The 15,367-nt window shown below is 40.0% G+C and overlaps 1 protein-coding gene across 5 annotated transcripts in view; it reads left to right on the top strand.

Annotated features, from left to right (window-relative positions):
- The window catches only part of RAD51B (RAD51 paralog B), a 750,762-nt gene that overhangs the window by 588,180 nt on the left and 147,215 nt on the right, over nucleotides 1-15,367 (top strand). For all 5 annotated transcript variants that reach the window (XM_073242228.1, XM_073242226.1, XM_073242231.1 and 2 more), the window contains one exon: nucleotides 13,697-13,775. In XM_073242228.1, the coding sequence (XP_073098329.1) occupies nucleotides 13,697-13,775 (79 nt within the window). The remainder of the gene's footprint in view (nucleotides 1-13,696; nucleotides 13,776-15,367) is intronic.

The raw sequence follows: 15,367 nt of genomic DNA, 5'->3' as shown, positions 1-15,367 counted from the left end.
CACATCTATCTACATTATGAAATGTTTACCACAATAAGTGTAATTATCATCAGTCACCATATGAGTTATTACAATATTATTGGCTATATTTCCAATGTTATACTTTTCAACCCCATGACTCATTTATTTTATTTATTTATTTTTTGAAATATATTAGCAACATTTTATTTAAAACCTCCATCTAATGTGACAAAACTTGCAAGAAGTCATGTTTTATTATATCTATTTTTTTAATTTTGTTATCATTAATGTACAATTACATGAGCAATATTATGGTTACTAGACTCCCCCTATTATCGAGTCCCCAGCACATACCCCATTACAGTCACTGTCCATCAGCATAGTAAGGTGCTATAGAGTCACTACTTGTCTTCTCTGAGATCTATTGCCTTCCACATGTCCCCCCAACTACATTATGTGTGCTAATCGTAATGCCCCTTTTTCACCCTTATCCCTCCCTTCCCACCCATCTTCCCCAGTCCCTTTCCCTTTGGTAACTGTTAGTCCATTCTTGGGTTCTGTGAGTCTGCTGCTGTTTTGTTCTTTCAGTTTTTTCTTTGTTCTTATACTCCACAGATGAGTGAAATCATTTGATACTTGTCTTTCTCCACCTGGCCTATTTCACTGAGCATAATACCCTCTAGCTCCATCCATGTTGTTGCAAATGGTAGAATTTGTTTTCTTCTTATGGCTGAATAATATTCTATTGTGTATATGTATCATAGCCTCTTTATCCATTCATCTACTGATGGACACTTAGGTTGCTTCCATTTCTTGGCTATTGTAAATAGTGCTGCGATAAACATAGGGATGCATATGTCTTTTTCAAATGGCTGCTGCATTCTTAGGGTAAATTCCTAGGAGTGGAATTCCTGGGTCAAATGGTATTTCTATTTTGAGTTTTCTGAAGAACCTCCATACTGCTTTCCACAATGGTTGAACTAGTTTACATTGCCACCAGCAGTGTATGAGGATTCCCCTTTCTCCACAACCTCACCAACATTTGTTGTTGTTTGTCTTTTGGATGATGGCGATCCTTACTGGTGTGAGGTGATATCTCATTGTGGTTTTAATTTGCATTTCTCTGATGATTAATGATGTGGAGCATCTTTTCATGTGCCTGTTGGCCATCTGAATTTCTTCTTTGGAGAAGTGTCTGTTCAGCTCCTCTGCCCATTTTTTAATCAGATTATTTGCTTTTTGTTTGTTGTGGTGCATGAGCTCTTTATATAATTTGGATGTCAACCCCTTATCGGATATGTCATTTAAGAACATATTCTCCCACACTGTAGGATGTCTTTTTGTTCTACTGATGGTGTCCTTTGCTGTACAGAAGCTTTTTAGTTTGATATAGTCCCACTTTTTCATTTTTGCTTTTGTTTCCCCTTCCCGGGGAGATATGTTCATGAAGAAGTTGCTCATGTTTATGTCCAAGAGATTTTTGCCTGTGTTTTTTTTCTAAGAGTTTTATGGTTTCATGACTTACATTCAAGTCTTTGATCCATTTTGAGTTTCCTTTTGTGTATGGGGTTAGACAATAATCCAGATTCATTCTCTTACATGTAGCTGTCCAGTTTTGCCAACACCAACTGTTGAAGAGGCTGTCATTTCCCCATTGTATATCCATGGTTCATTTATCATATATTAATTGACCGTATATGCTTGGGTTTATATCTAGGCTCTCTAGTCTGTTCCATTGGTCTATAGGTCTGTTCTTGTGCCAGTACCAAATTGTCTTTATTACTTTGGCTTTGTACTAGAGCTGAAAGTCAGGGAGCGTAATTCCCCCCACTTTATTCTTCCTTCTCAGGATTGCTTTAGCTATTCGAGGTCTTTTGTGGTTCCATATGAATTTTAGAACTATTTGCTCTAATTCATTGAAGAATGCTGTTGGCATTTTGATAGGGATTGCACTGAATCTGTAGATTGGTTTAGGCAGAATGGCCATTTTGACAATATTAATTCTTCCTATCCATGAGCATGGGATGTGTTTCCACTTATTGCTATCTTCTTTAATTTGTCTCATGAGGGTCTTGTAGTTTTCAGAGTATAGGTCTTTCACTTCCTTGGTTAGGTTTATTCCTAGGTATTTTATTCTTTTAGATGTCATTGTGAATGGAATTGTTTTCCTGATTTCTCTTTCTGCTAGCTCATCATTAGTGTATAGGAATGCAGCAGATTTCTGTGTATTAATTTTATATCCCACAACTTTGCTGAATTCAGATATTAGATCTAGTAGTTTTGGAGTGGAGTCTTTAGGATTTTTCATGTACAGTAACATGTAATCTGCAAACAGGGACAATTTGACTTCTTCCTTGCCAGTCTGATGCCTTTTATTTCTTTGTGTTATCTGATTGCTGTGGCTAGGACCTCCAGAACTATGTTGAATAAAAGTGGGGAGAGTGGGCATCCTTGTCTTGTTCCCGATTTTAAAGGAAAAGCTTTCAGCTTCTTGCTGTTAACTATAAGGTTGGCTGTGGGTTTGTCATATATGGCCTTTATTATGTTGAGGTACTTGCCCTCTATACCCATTTGTTGAGAGTTTTTATCATGAATGGATGTTGAATTTTGTCAAATGCTTTTTCAGCATCTATGGAGATGATCATGTGGTTTATGTCCTTCTTTTTGTTTATGTGGTGAATGATGTTGATGGATTTTTGAATGTTGTACCATCCTTGCATCCCTGGGATGAATCCCACTTGGTCATGGTGTATGATCCTTTTGATGTATTTTTGAATTTGGTTTGCTAATATTTTGTTGAGGATTTTTGCATCTATGTTCATCAGGGATATTGGTCTATAATTTTCTTTTTTTGTGGTGTCTTTGCCTGGTTTTGGTATTAGAGTGATGTAAGCCTCGTAGAATGAGTTTGGGATCATTTATTTTATAACAGGAGTTTTGTACTTCTTAATCCCCTTCACCTATTTTGCATATTCTCCCACCCACCACCTTCCCATCTGGCAGCTACTAGTTTGTTTTCTCTGTATTTGTGAGTCTGTTTCTGGGTTTTTTGTTTATTTGTTTGCTTGCTTGTTAATTCATTTGCTTTGTTTTTTGGGTTCCACATATAAGTGAAATCATATGGTATTGTCTTTTTCTGTCTGACTTTTTTCACTTAGTGTAATACCTTCTAGGACCATCCTTGTTGTTGCAATTTTTTTTTTACTGTTGCCCCTCCTAACCTTCCACCACAAAGAAAGCAGCTAGTGCAAAATAACAGTACATAATAATGCAAAAAATCACATATTTCAGGTGAAGATCATAAGGGTTCTTCGACTTTAGCCGAGAGAGCTGAAATACTAAGGGAGATCAGTAAATCATAGCAACAACATAAATGAATATTGATAATACTTACAAGAGTAAGAAGTAGTATTTTATATTCTAATCTGAAATGAGTGAATACATGAATTAATATGGAAAATCTTTTCTGAGAGAGATGTTCTTCAAGGAATTTATATTTGTTAAAAGAAATAAATAGAGGAGTAGAATAAGGTAAAAATCTGTGAACATGTAAGAGATGAACATAAGGTTTATCAAAATAATAGAAAATATTCACAATATGTGTAAAGAAGGGGATTGAAAACTGCATTCTGAAAATGGGGCATAAACATGAAAGTGAAGTTTTATAGCTTTCTATGAGTCTGCTGGAAGAAAAGAAAATAGCAAATGCTATTTGAAGCTTCTGAAGAGCTAGAAGTGTGAACTTGATGGATTTGTAATTTTCATTACCAAGAACTAGAATAACTTTAAAATGAGTAATTTAAATTAGCCCACCCAATTCTGTTTTTGAAGAACATGGGAATATGGAATGTATTGGATTATAATGTGTGATAGGCTGAGTAATGATCATCCCCCACCTTCACTACCCACTTTCATTAACGGTTAGAACAACTAGGCAGAAGATAACAAGGAAATAGAAGACCTGAACAACAACACTATAAACCAACTAGACCTGATAAGCATCTGTAGAACACACAGCCCAACAATAGCAGATACATATTTTTCTCAAGTGTACAAGGAACAGTCCTAAGTAGACCATATATTAGACCATAAAGGGAGCCTCAATAATTAAAAAAGGATGAAACCAGGCAAACTTCTCTAGTCATAATGAAATAAAGTTAGTAATCAATAACAGAAGGAAATCTGGGGAATTCTCATATGTCTGCAAATTAAACACACACTCACATACTCACCCACTCCTAAATAAGCAATAGGTCAAATAATAAATAACAAGGGAAATTAGAAAATACTTTGAGAAAATGAAAACAGAAATAGAATGTACCAAAACTTAATTGATACAGCTAAAGCAATACTTGGAGGGAAATTTATAGCTTAAATACCTGTATTTGAAAAGAATTTTGTTGCACAAAAATTATACCTCAGTAAAGCTGATATTTAATATAAAAAGAATGGTCCATATTCTTTGACTATAAATTTGCATACTGCCATATGTGTGTAGTCACTAAATCCTTTGATTTTGGTATAATTTGAGAAAAATCACTAGCCCTGTCAAACTGTATATAAAGTTCACTAAAAAAAAAAAAAAACCAACACAGTTCTTAAAATTTATGAACAAATATTAAGGTTATAGTTAATTATATACATGCTAAAGTATTTAGGGGAAAGTGTACCAATGTTAGCAACTTACTTTGAAATGCAACAACAAAAAAATAAGATGGGTTGATGGATGGATAGGTTAAGTTATAAAAACAAGTACAGTTGACCCTCTCACACTGTGAATGTTAGGGGCAGTGACTCCCCATGCAGTCGAAAATCCAATATAACTTTTGATGCCCCAAAAACATAAGTACTACTAGCCTACTGTTGACTGGAAGCCTTACTGATAAAAGTCGATGAGTATGTATTATATACTGTATTCTTACAGTAAAGTAAAATAGAGAAAAGAACATTTTTTCAAATGTTACAGATCTCCAAAAATATTTCCAATATATTTATTGAAAAACACTGTATGAAAGTGGACTTATGAAGTTCAAACAGTGTTGTCCAGGGGTCAACTACATAATAAAATTTAAAGGTAAAATCTACCTGATAAGTTTATGGGTATTCACTATACAATTCAACTTGTCTGTATGTTTGAAATTTTTCATAATATAATGTTGGGGGGAAAAAATAAACTCAAAATGTCACTCTGACCCTGAATTATTACTATACTATATTTGCTAACTTAATATCCTATTGATCTGAAGAAATTAATGTTTTCTTTAAGGAACTAGCTCTTTTCTTTTATATACTTTGAGAACCTGCTGTGTTATATAGGTAAATACTTTTAAACAATCACCAGAAAGGTGTTATAAGAAAGCATGTGATACTCTATGAAGGAATAAGATCTTGTAGCTTCGGGGCCAGATTTTCTAGAACTTTCCCAAAGTCTAGAATTAAATTTCATTACCAATTCAGACCAGCTTAAGTTCTACCCCCAATTTCTGTAGGAAAGGTTGTGATATAGGCCACATGCAGATAAATTAATAAGTTCATGCCTGCTCAAATACAGTTCATTTTTCCACCTTGTCGTTTTCCAGAACTATATTACTTCCACAGATCTATTCCCCCTACTTTAAGAATGCAGTTTGGACACTATTAAACTTATTCCCCTATTCTCCCTTCATAACCTTGCAAAGGCATTGGTACTGAGGCTCCAGTGTTCCATGGAGAGTGATTTTCCAAGTGATAAAGCAGATTCTAATCAGGATACAATCCAGAGCTGGACCTCTGCCACCTTTCCCTCCAGCTCTCTTAACACAATGACTAGGGAATTCCTTTGAGGATCACTACATACACTTCAAGCCCCCCTGATCCTGTGGCCTCCTTCCAGCCACAGAGATCTTCCTGTCTGGAGCATTTCCGGCCCTTCTGTCCCTTGGCTTGGAAAGTTCGGCTCAGCCTGGGGTAGGGACAGAAGACTTGAGGTTATCAAAGCTTGTTGAATTATCTGATGCAAGACTGACTGGCTTGTTTGCCTCTCTGGCTCTTTTCCTGGGCTTCAAAGCAGCTGAGAAAACAACCTTTTTCTAAGTCTTGAACAAGGAGGAAAATCCCTGGCACGAAGGGTTTCTGTCACAGACACTTGGCACAACTAGAGGAAAGGTTTGTTTAGCTTAGCAATGGGTTTTATTAGCCTAGGCATCCAGTTGAAGTGAGATAATGGGGTCCCTGTTGAAGGACAGTTCAGAGTCAGTGGGTTTCCTCCTTGGCTTCTCAGCAGGACCCTTGCATGCAGATGAACATATAAGATGCATTCCACAAGGACGTCACTGCTGAATTCATCAGCAACCACATAATCTTGCTAATCCTGGGAGAGCCTGACACAGTTAAAAAAATTAGCTAAATAGTGTGGTTCGATGCAGTCACGGTTCTGAGCTATCTATCTTAATTGTTTCTCACTTGCTTTCTCAGGTGAATATATTAATTTAATAATTATTAAATTGTCTTCAGGTCCTACATTTTTTTTAGGGATAGAAGAAAGCCAGGCCCACCACCTGCCCCTATAGGGAGAAATTCTTCTGCTTACATTTTCTCTGTGCCGGATCACTTAACTCTGCCCTTACTCCCAACCAGTGTGAGACTTAGGGTAGTAGGTGGGACGGGAAAGGAAATAGAAGAGAGGAAGCATTCATTAGCAGCATTAAAGGAAGCCTGTCTGGCACAGGAGTTAGGGAAGAGAAAGTGAAGAGTCCAGTGCCAGCTGATCCTCAGCACATGGCTGCCTATTCATGTCTGCTTCCCTGGGCCACAAAAGCAAAATTCACTTTTTCCTAAAGTTGGGGCTCTATTGCAGGAACTCATATAACCGGCCAGGACCAGAACTCTGTAATAGCAGGCTCCAGGATAGCCTGCACCCAAGGCTCCTGCCATCTTTGTGCTGTCTGCTCCGCGCTGGCCTTCCAGCCACCCAGGGAGGAGAAGGGCTGCGCTGGATTGCTCCAAAGGCAGGTCACGCCTGTACTTTAAAAGGACACAGGCGCCATCCCTAGAAGGTGTCACCATCCTGGAAGAGGCCTGAGATTCCTATGCCCAGCACTTTCTGTTCTGTGACTCCTTTTCCCCTTTCTGAGCCTCTTAGCTGTGGGAGCAGGCCAGGAAAAACATGTGATGCTATAGCAAGCTGAAACCAAAGACTTGACTTTGGGCCTGCCTAAGCTGAGTGTCTTGGCAGTGATTGGCTGGGCAGCCTGCTCTTCTCTGTGGCATCTTCTAAGTCCCCCAGCTTTGAGGAGGAGGTGCCAGACAAGTCCTCAATGTGAGTGTGAGTCAGAGCTCCTGAGGGTTCGTGTCTTTATTCACCCCTCCCGTTTCACATTTTGGAAATGAGCTTCTGTTATGTATATGGCATGATACTGGAGGTTGGTGGGGTTAGAAGAAACAACAATGATGAGAATGGTCTCTGTCTTAAAATACATTGTAGTAAGTTCAGGTAACATTAGCTGTAAGACAGCAGAGAAAGCAGCACTGATAGAGAGGTACGGATAAGTATGATGGGGTTAGAGAGAGATTACCTCAGTCTAGAGAAACCAGCAACAGCTTTGTGGAAAAGGCAGCATTTGTATGGAGTTCAAAGAGTAAACAGAATTTGGATATTTGGAAATGAAGGGCAGAAGGAAGACTGCCAATGTGGAAGCCTGAGAATGGCTGAGGCAACCTGCATGGATGCCCTGTCAACTCCCTGCTTTGTCTTGAATTGTGCAATATCCATGCTGGAGGGGGGAAAAAAAGCCCTTATTTGTTGTTATGTATTCTGCCTCATTTGATCTATTTTATCAGGGAAGTGGATTGATCTGTGCATGACAAATTGGGGGCTACCATCCTAGTGGTTAAAAGCACAGACTATAGAACCAGGGGGCTTGAGCTGGAATCCTGTCTTCAGCATTTATAAGCTACCTGCTTCAAAGGATTGTGGGAGGAGTAACGTCAGTTGGTTATTTTCATCATTCCCGTTACCATGGGAACCTGGGAAGGTTCTCCCACCCATCCTGATCCTGTAGAACTTTCCACCATTTTAGATCCATTACTCTCCTCAGAGAGTCTTTTATTACAATACAAATACTGGGAAAGGTAACACTGGAAGGTTTAAATCAGCTGTTATTTTAGAGCTAAAGAGAATTAGCTGACAACTTATTTGCTCAAAGCAAAATAGGTACCTGAGGGAGGATCTGTAAGGGGAACCCAGTGAACTCCAGAGGTACTTTACCACCCACATTCCAGAGTATTTGGGACTCTGTGTTTTCGCTTGTGAATTGTGAGAAGTCTTTGCACATACAGAGCAGGGATAAAGTGAAGAACAGTGAAGAGAATGCCCATCAGTCATTTTGGGAGCCCATAGCATGTAAAGCACTGGACTAGGCCCTGTAGAAGGGAAGGGTGTGAGATCGGAGAAAATGCCTCTAATCTCAAAATCCCATAGAGAATTCAGAACATGCATCTAAGAAATAAAATGAGGTAGAAACAGATGGCAGTCTTTTACAAAGTACAAATTCACACAGTAAAAATTGAATCTGGCCCATAGGAGGTACTCAATAAATGTTTGCCAATGGATGGGTTGAATGAATGAATGAATGCCTAAGAATGAGGGTTTGTTAGTAGAATATCAAAGTGAAGAAGCCCAGAGGCCTAAAGGCTTCCTTCTGCTGTCTGTCTTCCACCACCAGAATGTCACCTCCTTGAGAGCAAGGACCTCGTTTTTCTTGCCCCTGCTATATCCCCTGCACCTAGCACAGTGCCTAACACAAAAGAAAGTGCTCAGAAAATATCTGTGGATTGAATAAGTGGATAGGTGGGCGGATGATACAAATAATGGAAATTATTCGAGGTGGTAATAGGTTTTGGGAACTAGGACCTACTACATAATAGGTATACCTTAAATTCCCACAAAAGAATTTAAAAACATTGGTGACCACTTTCCTAGCAAGAACAGGTGAAGAGAGGAGAAAGTATATTCATTAGAGTGTAGTTAAAGTTGAGCTAGTCTGATGTAAAGGTACCATTCAAGAATAAAACAACCTCTCTTTGCAGGAGGTGGGATTAACAGTTCACAATACCACACACCTACCTTCTGGGGCAGTAGGCCTTCTGAGCCACATGTGTCTGTGCTCATTCTTGCCTGACTACATATTTTCATGAGCCTCAGGGCTCCAAAGAACTTCACACACATTGCATGCAAGGTTGAAAGCCATAAAAATTTTTCACTAGGGCCCAGAGTTGTGTTATGCAGTCAGGCCATCCCTGTAGGGCATTATGTATTGAAGAAGATAGAAGGACACTTGACAACAGCACAAAGTCAGACAATGATTAGAACACCCCAAATTTATGGAATGACTGAACATCTGAAACAGAACAGCCTAAAGTATCTGCTGAGGAGATTTGTTTCCTTTAGAAGAGGATAATTTATAGCTTGAATGTCAGAATGGCACAGGGGAATGGGGTATTCATTCAAGTCTCAAAAAGGGAAGAGAGTCTATATGTATTCACAAAGATACCTGGCAAACATCCTTTTTTCTGAAATCTGTTGAGCTAGAAAACTAATTTACACTTCCTCTCTCTACTATGTAACACTGAAGAATCTCAAGATGAGATTATCAAAAGCAATATGCACCTTCACCCCAGGACTCTTACCGTCATGTTTGCATTGAAGTGTTTGTGGTCAGGAGTTGCTTTGGGTGTCTAACCACCTTGATGGTTCTCCTCTAGTTGTCCTCCTGTTTGTCAGTTTCCCTTTTGGAATTCGGGCTCCAGTCCAAGTACATTGCACCCAGCAAGGTCTGCTGAATGAGAAGAAGGCCAGGACCATCATTTGCCTTGATCCAGATATTGTGTCTCCATTGATACAACCAGAGACCACACTAGATTTTTGTGAACCACGTCTCAAAACCAACTTGTACTAAATTGTAATTAACACTCCCAGTCCATTTTCTGAATGCTAAATCTCATTTCCCCCATTCTGTAACCAGTAATTGGTCCACTATTCTCAAGCACAAGGCTTTACATATATTTCAGTAAAATTGCATCCTAAAAGATTTGTAGGATTTTCTCAATAACCAGATTGAGATTTGTTTTGATATTATGACTATCTAATCTATTAAATCCTTCTCTAAATTTTTTATCTTCTTTTTACCGTATTCAGCACCCATCAGTGAGATTCATTACATGAACCACAAGTCCAAATGTCACCTTTTCAGTGAGGTCTTCTCTTGCACTTTATTTAAAACTGACCCCCTCCTCTCAAGTGTATTACACTTCCTATAATATTTCTCAGCTTTTTTTTCCTCCATAGCACATGTAATCATCTAACATACTATATATTTTACTTACTCATCTTGTTTATTCTCTTTTTAGATAAGCCTCCTTTAGAATAGAAACTCCATTAGGGTAGCAGTTTTTGTCAGTTCTATTCCCTGCTGGATCCCCGATGTGTTGTGTGTATGTGACTGAACATCAGTGTCCTTATCCAGGTCAGAAAGGATGTCCAGTGTGACAGGACCAAGGCTAGAATCCAGTACACTCACCTAGAGTTCCCTACCTCCCACCAGATTGCTGTCGATCTTCTGGTCATTTACAAGCCCACTTAATGGTATTAGTATCCAGCCCAACTTGTCTTCACTGTATCCACAGAGTTTGTTACATTTTTTTCTTTAAAATCAGATGTTTCATGTTGGTGGTAGGCCTCTGATCTATCAGTCTGGAAGTTCTTTTCAAAAAAAAGGAAGGAGAATTCATCTTGGCATAACTGATCACTTCCTTTTTCTAACTGCATACAACTTTCATCCTTTTGAAAACCCATCTTAAACCCTGCTCAAAGAAGGCCAGAGCATTCATCAATGGCCTGTCCAAACCCCTTGATTCCATGGGAAGGAGGCCCTTCCAGGTGTGAGATCCCTTCAGGTATGAGGTCCCTCCAGGTGAGGTCCTCCTGGCTGGGGCTCCAGGCTTGTTTACAGAGTGGGGAGCATATGCTCCCTGGGAGAGGAAATGGTCGGATGATAGAAGTAGCACCATGAACTGGAAGACTTAGACTTAGATGCATTTTTTGTTTGCAGTAGAATATCACATCCTTTTTTTCCTGGATCTCAAATTCTGCAGTCTATAAACTAAAAATAGTAATACAAGTTTCAAAAATATAGTATAATAATTTGTTGATTAGTATTTTTCTATACCCTTGTGGTTTCATGTCCAGTTGCTTCTTGCAGACAATAGAGATCCTGAGCTTATTTCTATCACTCTTTGAACTAAAGGGTTTACATTTCTCTTGCCCATTTCCTTTTTTCTCCCAGTCTCCCATTCTTTCTGACACAGCTGTGGTTTAGGCCCTTATTATCTCATCCCTGAATTTCCTTCTCCATCTGAGACTCTTCAGGCTAATTTTTTGAAACCAACCACTCAAAATGTGGTCTATGGACCATAGCATCAGCATTTCCTAGGAACTTGTTAGAAATGCAGCCTCTCAGGCCCTACTGGAAACCTACTGAATCAGAGTCTGCATGTCAGCAGGACCTGCAGGTCATTCATACCCACGTTAAAGTTTGAGAAGCACTGTCCTCTCTTCCACCATGCCGTTTCCCTGCCAAGGGGCATCAGTTAACTTCACACTGAACCATCCTTGAAGTCTGTCAGAAAGATCCACCTTAACTTTCAGGTGAGATGTTTTTGACATGAAGATGTAAATGCTTACCTATACCATTTATTTACTGGTTCTGAGAATGATGAGCAAGTTTATCTATATAACTTTAGAATACTAGTAAAAATTACTGAGATTCAACTTTAGTTGAATTCTTATAGTAAAACTAAACTATATTGGTTTTCGATGAATGGAAGTTAAGGGTTACTTGGGAAGCATATGTGATGAGTTGGTTGGAAATGTTCTTGTTACTTTGACACAGTGGCAGACAGTTTATATACTTAATCATCACAATAGTCCCATTTAGGTTGTTATCCCCTTTTTACATGTGAGGAAACTGAGACTCAGAAAGGTTAGGTTGTCCAGAACCACAGTATTGGTCATAATTCAGGCTAGGCCATAGTAACAAAGGCCTCCTAGATACAGTGGTTCAGACAAGAGGCCCTGTGCTGAGGTGGACAGCGGACCTCAGGTGGGAGGCACCATTGCTTTCTGAGGTAACCCAGATTCCTTCTCCCGTGTTTCTTCCTCATCCCCCAGGGTGTGGCTGAATCTGGTTCCTGCCCTTGGGAAGAGGGAAAGTGAAGAGCACGCAATTTCATATGAAAAGATAATCCTGAAGTTCTGCCTGTCACTTGTACACACATTCTCTGGTCACACCTTGGTCACATGGCCACACCTAGTTGCAAAAGAGGCAGAGAAATGTTGAAACCTGGGTAGTTATTAACTACAAGTAAGAGGGGAGTTGGTTACTAGGGGAAAATTACAGACCTTGCCACAGAGCTGATTAGTGGAAGAGCCCAATGTCAAGCTCCATGACTACAACCTGTGATCTTTTCACCACATTACCGCATAGCTGACACTCAGTAAATGTTTGTTGACTTGAGATAGATGGAGGCATTACATGTAAGCCTTTTGGCTACTTGAAATTACTTCTTCTCCCTCGCCTCCCTGATTACCTAAGTGGCACTGTGCCAAACTGTCACTATTTGTGACAGTATTTGATGATGTTAGCTTGTAAAAAAGGAAACTTCCTTCATCTTCCTTCAGGAGAAATGTTACAATAATTCACCAGTCCTTAGAGGTTCTATAGAACTATGGGAAGTATGATAATGAGTGCTAATTATACTGATTTATTGGATGACCAAATGACCCTCCCTTTAAAAGTAGGTATCTTCTTAGGAGAATGCCATTGCTCAAGAAATTTTTGACATTTTGTGTTGGCTGGTATATCAGTCAACTCTTGCTGCAATAATGCTTCAGGATAACAGCAACAAAATCTCAGAGGCATACAGTAATAAGCATCTAACTAATACATATGTGCATCTCCTGGGAGTCAGCTATTTAGGCCAGGCCTGGCTGGCCAGCCTTGCTCCAGGCATCCTTCATCCTCTTTCTGAGATAGCAAATTAGCGGATTTTTCTCTGGCAAGAGCAGAAGCAGATGAGAACAAGTGGAGATATGTAAGGCTCCTTGAGGCCTCTGCTAGGAACTGGTACAGCCTATTAGCCAAAGCAAGTCATGTGTCCACACCCACAGCCAAGGGCCACAGGGAATACTCAACACCTTCAGTAAGAGGAAATGTAGTCACATGGCAAAGGGTATGAATACAGACTTGGTGAAGACTTGGGGCCAAGGAGGCACCTGCTATGGCTTCGCCTGTGGCAAGTCATTTTGAATATATGCAAAGATGGTAACTATCTTTTAGGGTAGCTTTGAACTGTCTTAATAAAATAGCTAGGTCTATGAATAAAATTAGAGAATCAGGTTTATCTTTGGGTAGAAAGGTAGCTGTTTAAGCATATGACATAATATAATGAAACTTATCTCTAGAAGAACTGGTTCAGGAATAAGGCATTCAGTGGCAAAATAGTTTGAATAAATGTACAGCTTTCCAAAGTGATCACCTAATTGAAGGGATAACACCCTTTTGGTTCTAAAATAATTTTTGAAAAATAAAGCTCATGGTTTATGGTCATAGGTTACCACTTTGTTTCAAAATGGGGGTGATAGAGGGTCATCTCTGATATTTCCTTTAGCTAACCCTGGGAAAATATGCTTTGTGTGCAGATTCTCATTGCCAAGTCCCCTCTGGCTCCCTTCACCTCCTTTGTCTACACCATCAAGAAGGAAGGCTTGGTTCTTCAAGGTAAGATCCTGGATTAAGCTATTTTTTTAACTGGTTATGCCCAGTGCTGCTCCCACTGCTGGCTGATTGCTGCACCTGAGGGAAGCTACTTCAGGGCAGGATCAAAGGCCAAGGTGAACTGGCCAATGGTATCTGTCCTAATGAGATAAAAGAGATTGGCAATTCCAGCAAGAATTTGACAGAAGGTGGCAGGGGTGAGGAAGAACTAAGGAATTTTCTAACAGAATGAGGCAACCAAAGAAATGAGGGCCATACCGAGCAAAGAAGTGTCCCCACCCCAGTGCTCTTTGCAGACCCTAGTACATCTCTGACACCAGTGTGGGGGACCCAGCCCTTCCTCAGAGCCCTCTTGCTTAGCAAGCTGAAGATCCATCTGGGCTGGCAGCCTGGGGGGCACCTTGTCATGGCTCCGTGAGCACTGCTTCCTCAGTTCCCTTCAGGTTACTCCAACTGGGGACCAAGCCTTGCTGACCTGCACCTTGTGATGTGGGCCAGGGCTTTGGAAGGAGCTGAGTTCTGGATTATGGTAGGGTACCCCAAGACCACGCCTAGAGCTCGCTGATTTACAACGGTGGTTTATTCCCAGATGCTGGATCCTCTGGTTAGGAAAGGCATCCGATTGCAGGTCTATCCAGAAAACAATGAACATGAGGGGGTAAATTCAAACACACTGTTGAACTTAGCCCAAAGGTCATATGTCCCAAACTGCCCTGTAGATTAAGAAGGATCCCCACAGAAGTGTTCGGGATACACAATTTGTTCCCCACTCTCAGGCAGGAAGCCCCACCCACAGAAATGCATAGGTAAGCATCTGGCGTGAACCGCAGAAGAGCATATTGTCTCTGCTGTCCATGGGAGAACATCTGCCCTTTAGGATTTTGTAAGTTGAGTTTCTTTCCCAGGTTTGTAAAACAGGCCAAGTCCTTACACTATCCCCATGGAGACACATTTCATTGCAAAGATCTAGCAGGAATTTTGTGAGTTCATGCCTCTGACCAAGGAACAGGCTGCAGCTTTCTCTTTCCTGCCCCTTCTAAAACGTCCACCTCTCAGTGAACCCAGAAAGGAGCGTGTTTGTTTGGTGCAGCTGAGCTCCACAGCAGGGACTCAGGCCCAGGGAAATGTGGGGTAAGAACTACTGACCTTTGGCTCTTAGCCTTTGACTTATGCTATCCAAGTTCCTTGGTAAATATTTTTTTTACAATTGCAAATATTGTTTTCTGACAAAGAAGCAGAGATTTTAAGACCAGATTAAGCAAAGCAAATAGCATGGCCCTTTGTTACATACTCTGTAAGGGTGTATAACTAATAAGCAATCAGAAAGCAGACTTTTATTTACCCAGTGCACAGTGTGGCTTTTGGCTCTTCATTTTTAGAGACATTCTTAAAAGATTAGAAATCTAGTAAATAGCAAATTGAGATAAAGATTTCAAGAAATTCTCTGGAAGACTCCCAACGTAAGTTCAGGGGGGGAAAGAGCAAGTTTTACCCAGATGGCTTCTATTGAGAGCCTTGACATCTTGGTCACCTGGTATTTTGGTAAATAGCATTTCTAAGCCTGGTCTAATTTCGATAACTTTTGGGGTAATATT

This window comes from Manis javanica, chromosome 8, assembly GCF_040802235.1.
Source record: "Manis javanica isolate MJ-LG chromosome 8, MJ_LKY, whole genome shotgun sequence".
NCBI classification, from domain to species: Eukaryota; Metazoa; Chordata; class Mammalia; order Pholidota; family Manidae; genus Manis; species Manis javanica.
Note: the sequence above shows the minus strand (reverse complement) of the source record. Positions and strands in the feature narration are given on the sequence as shown.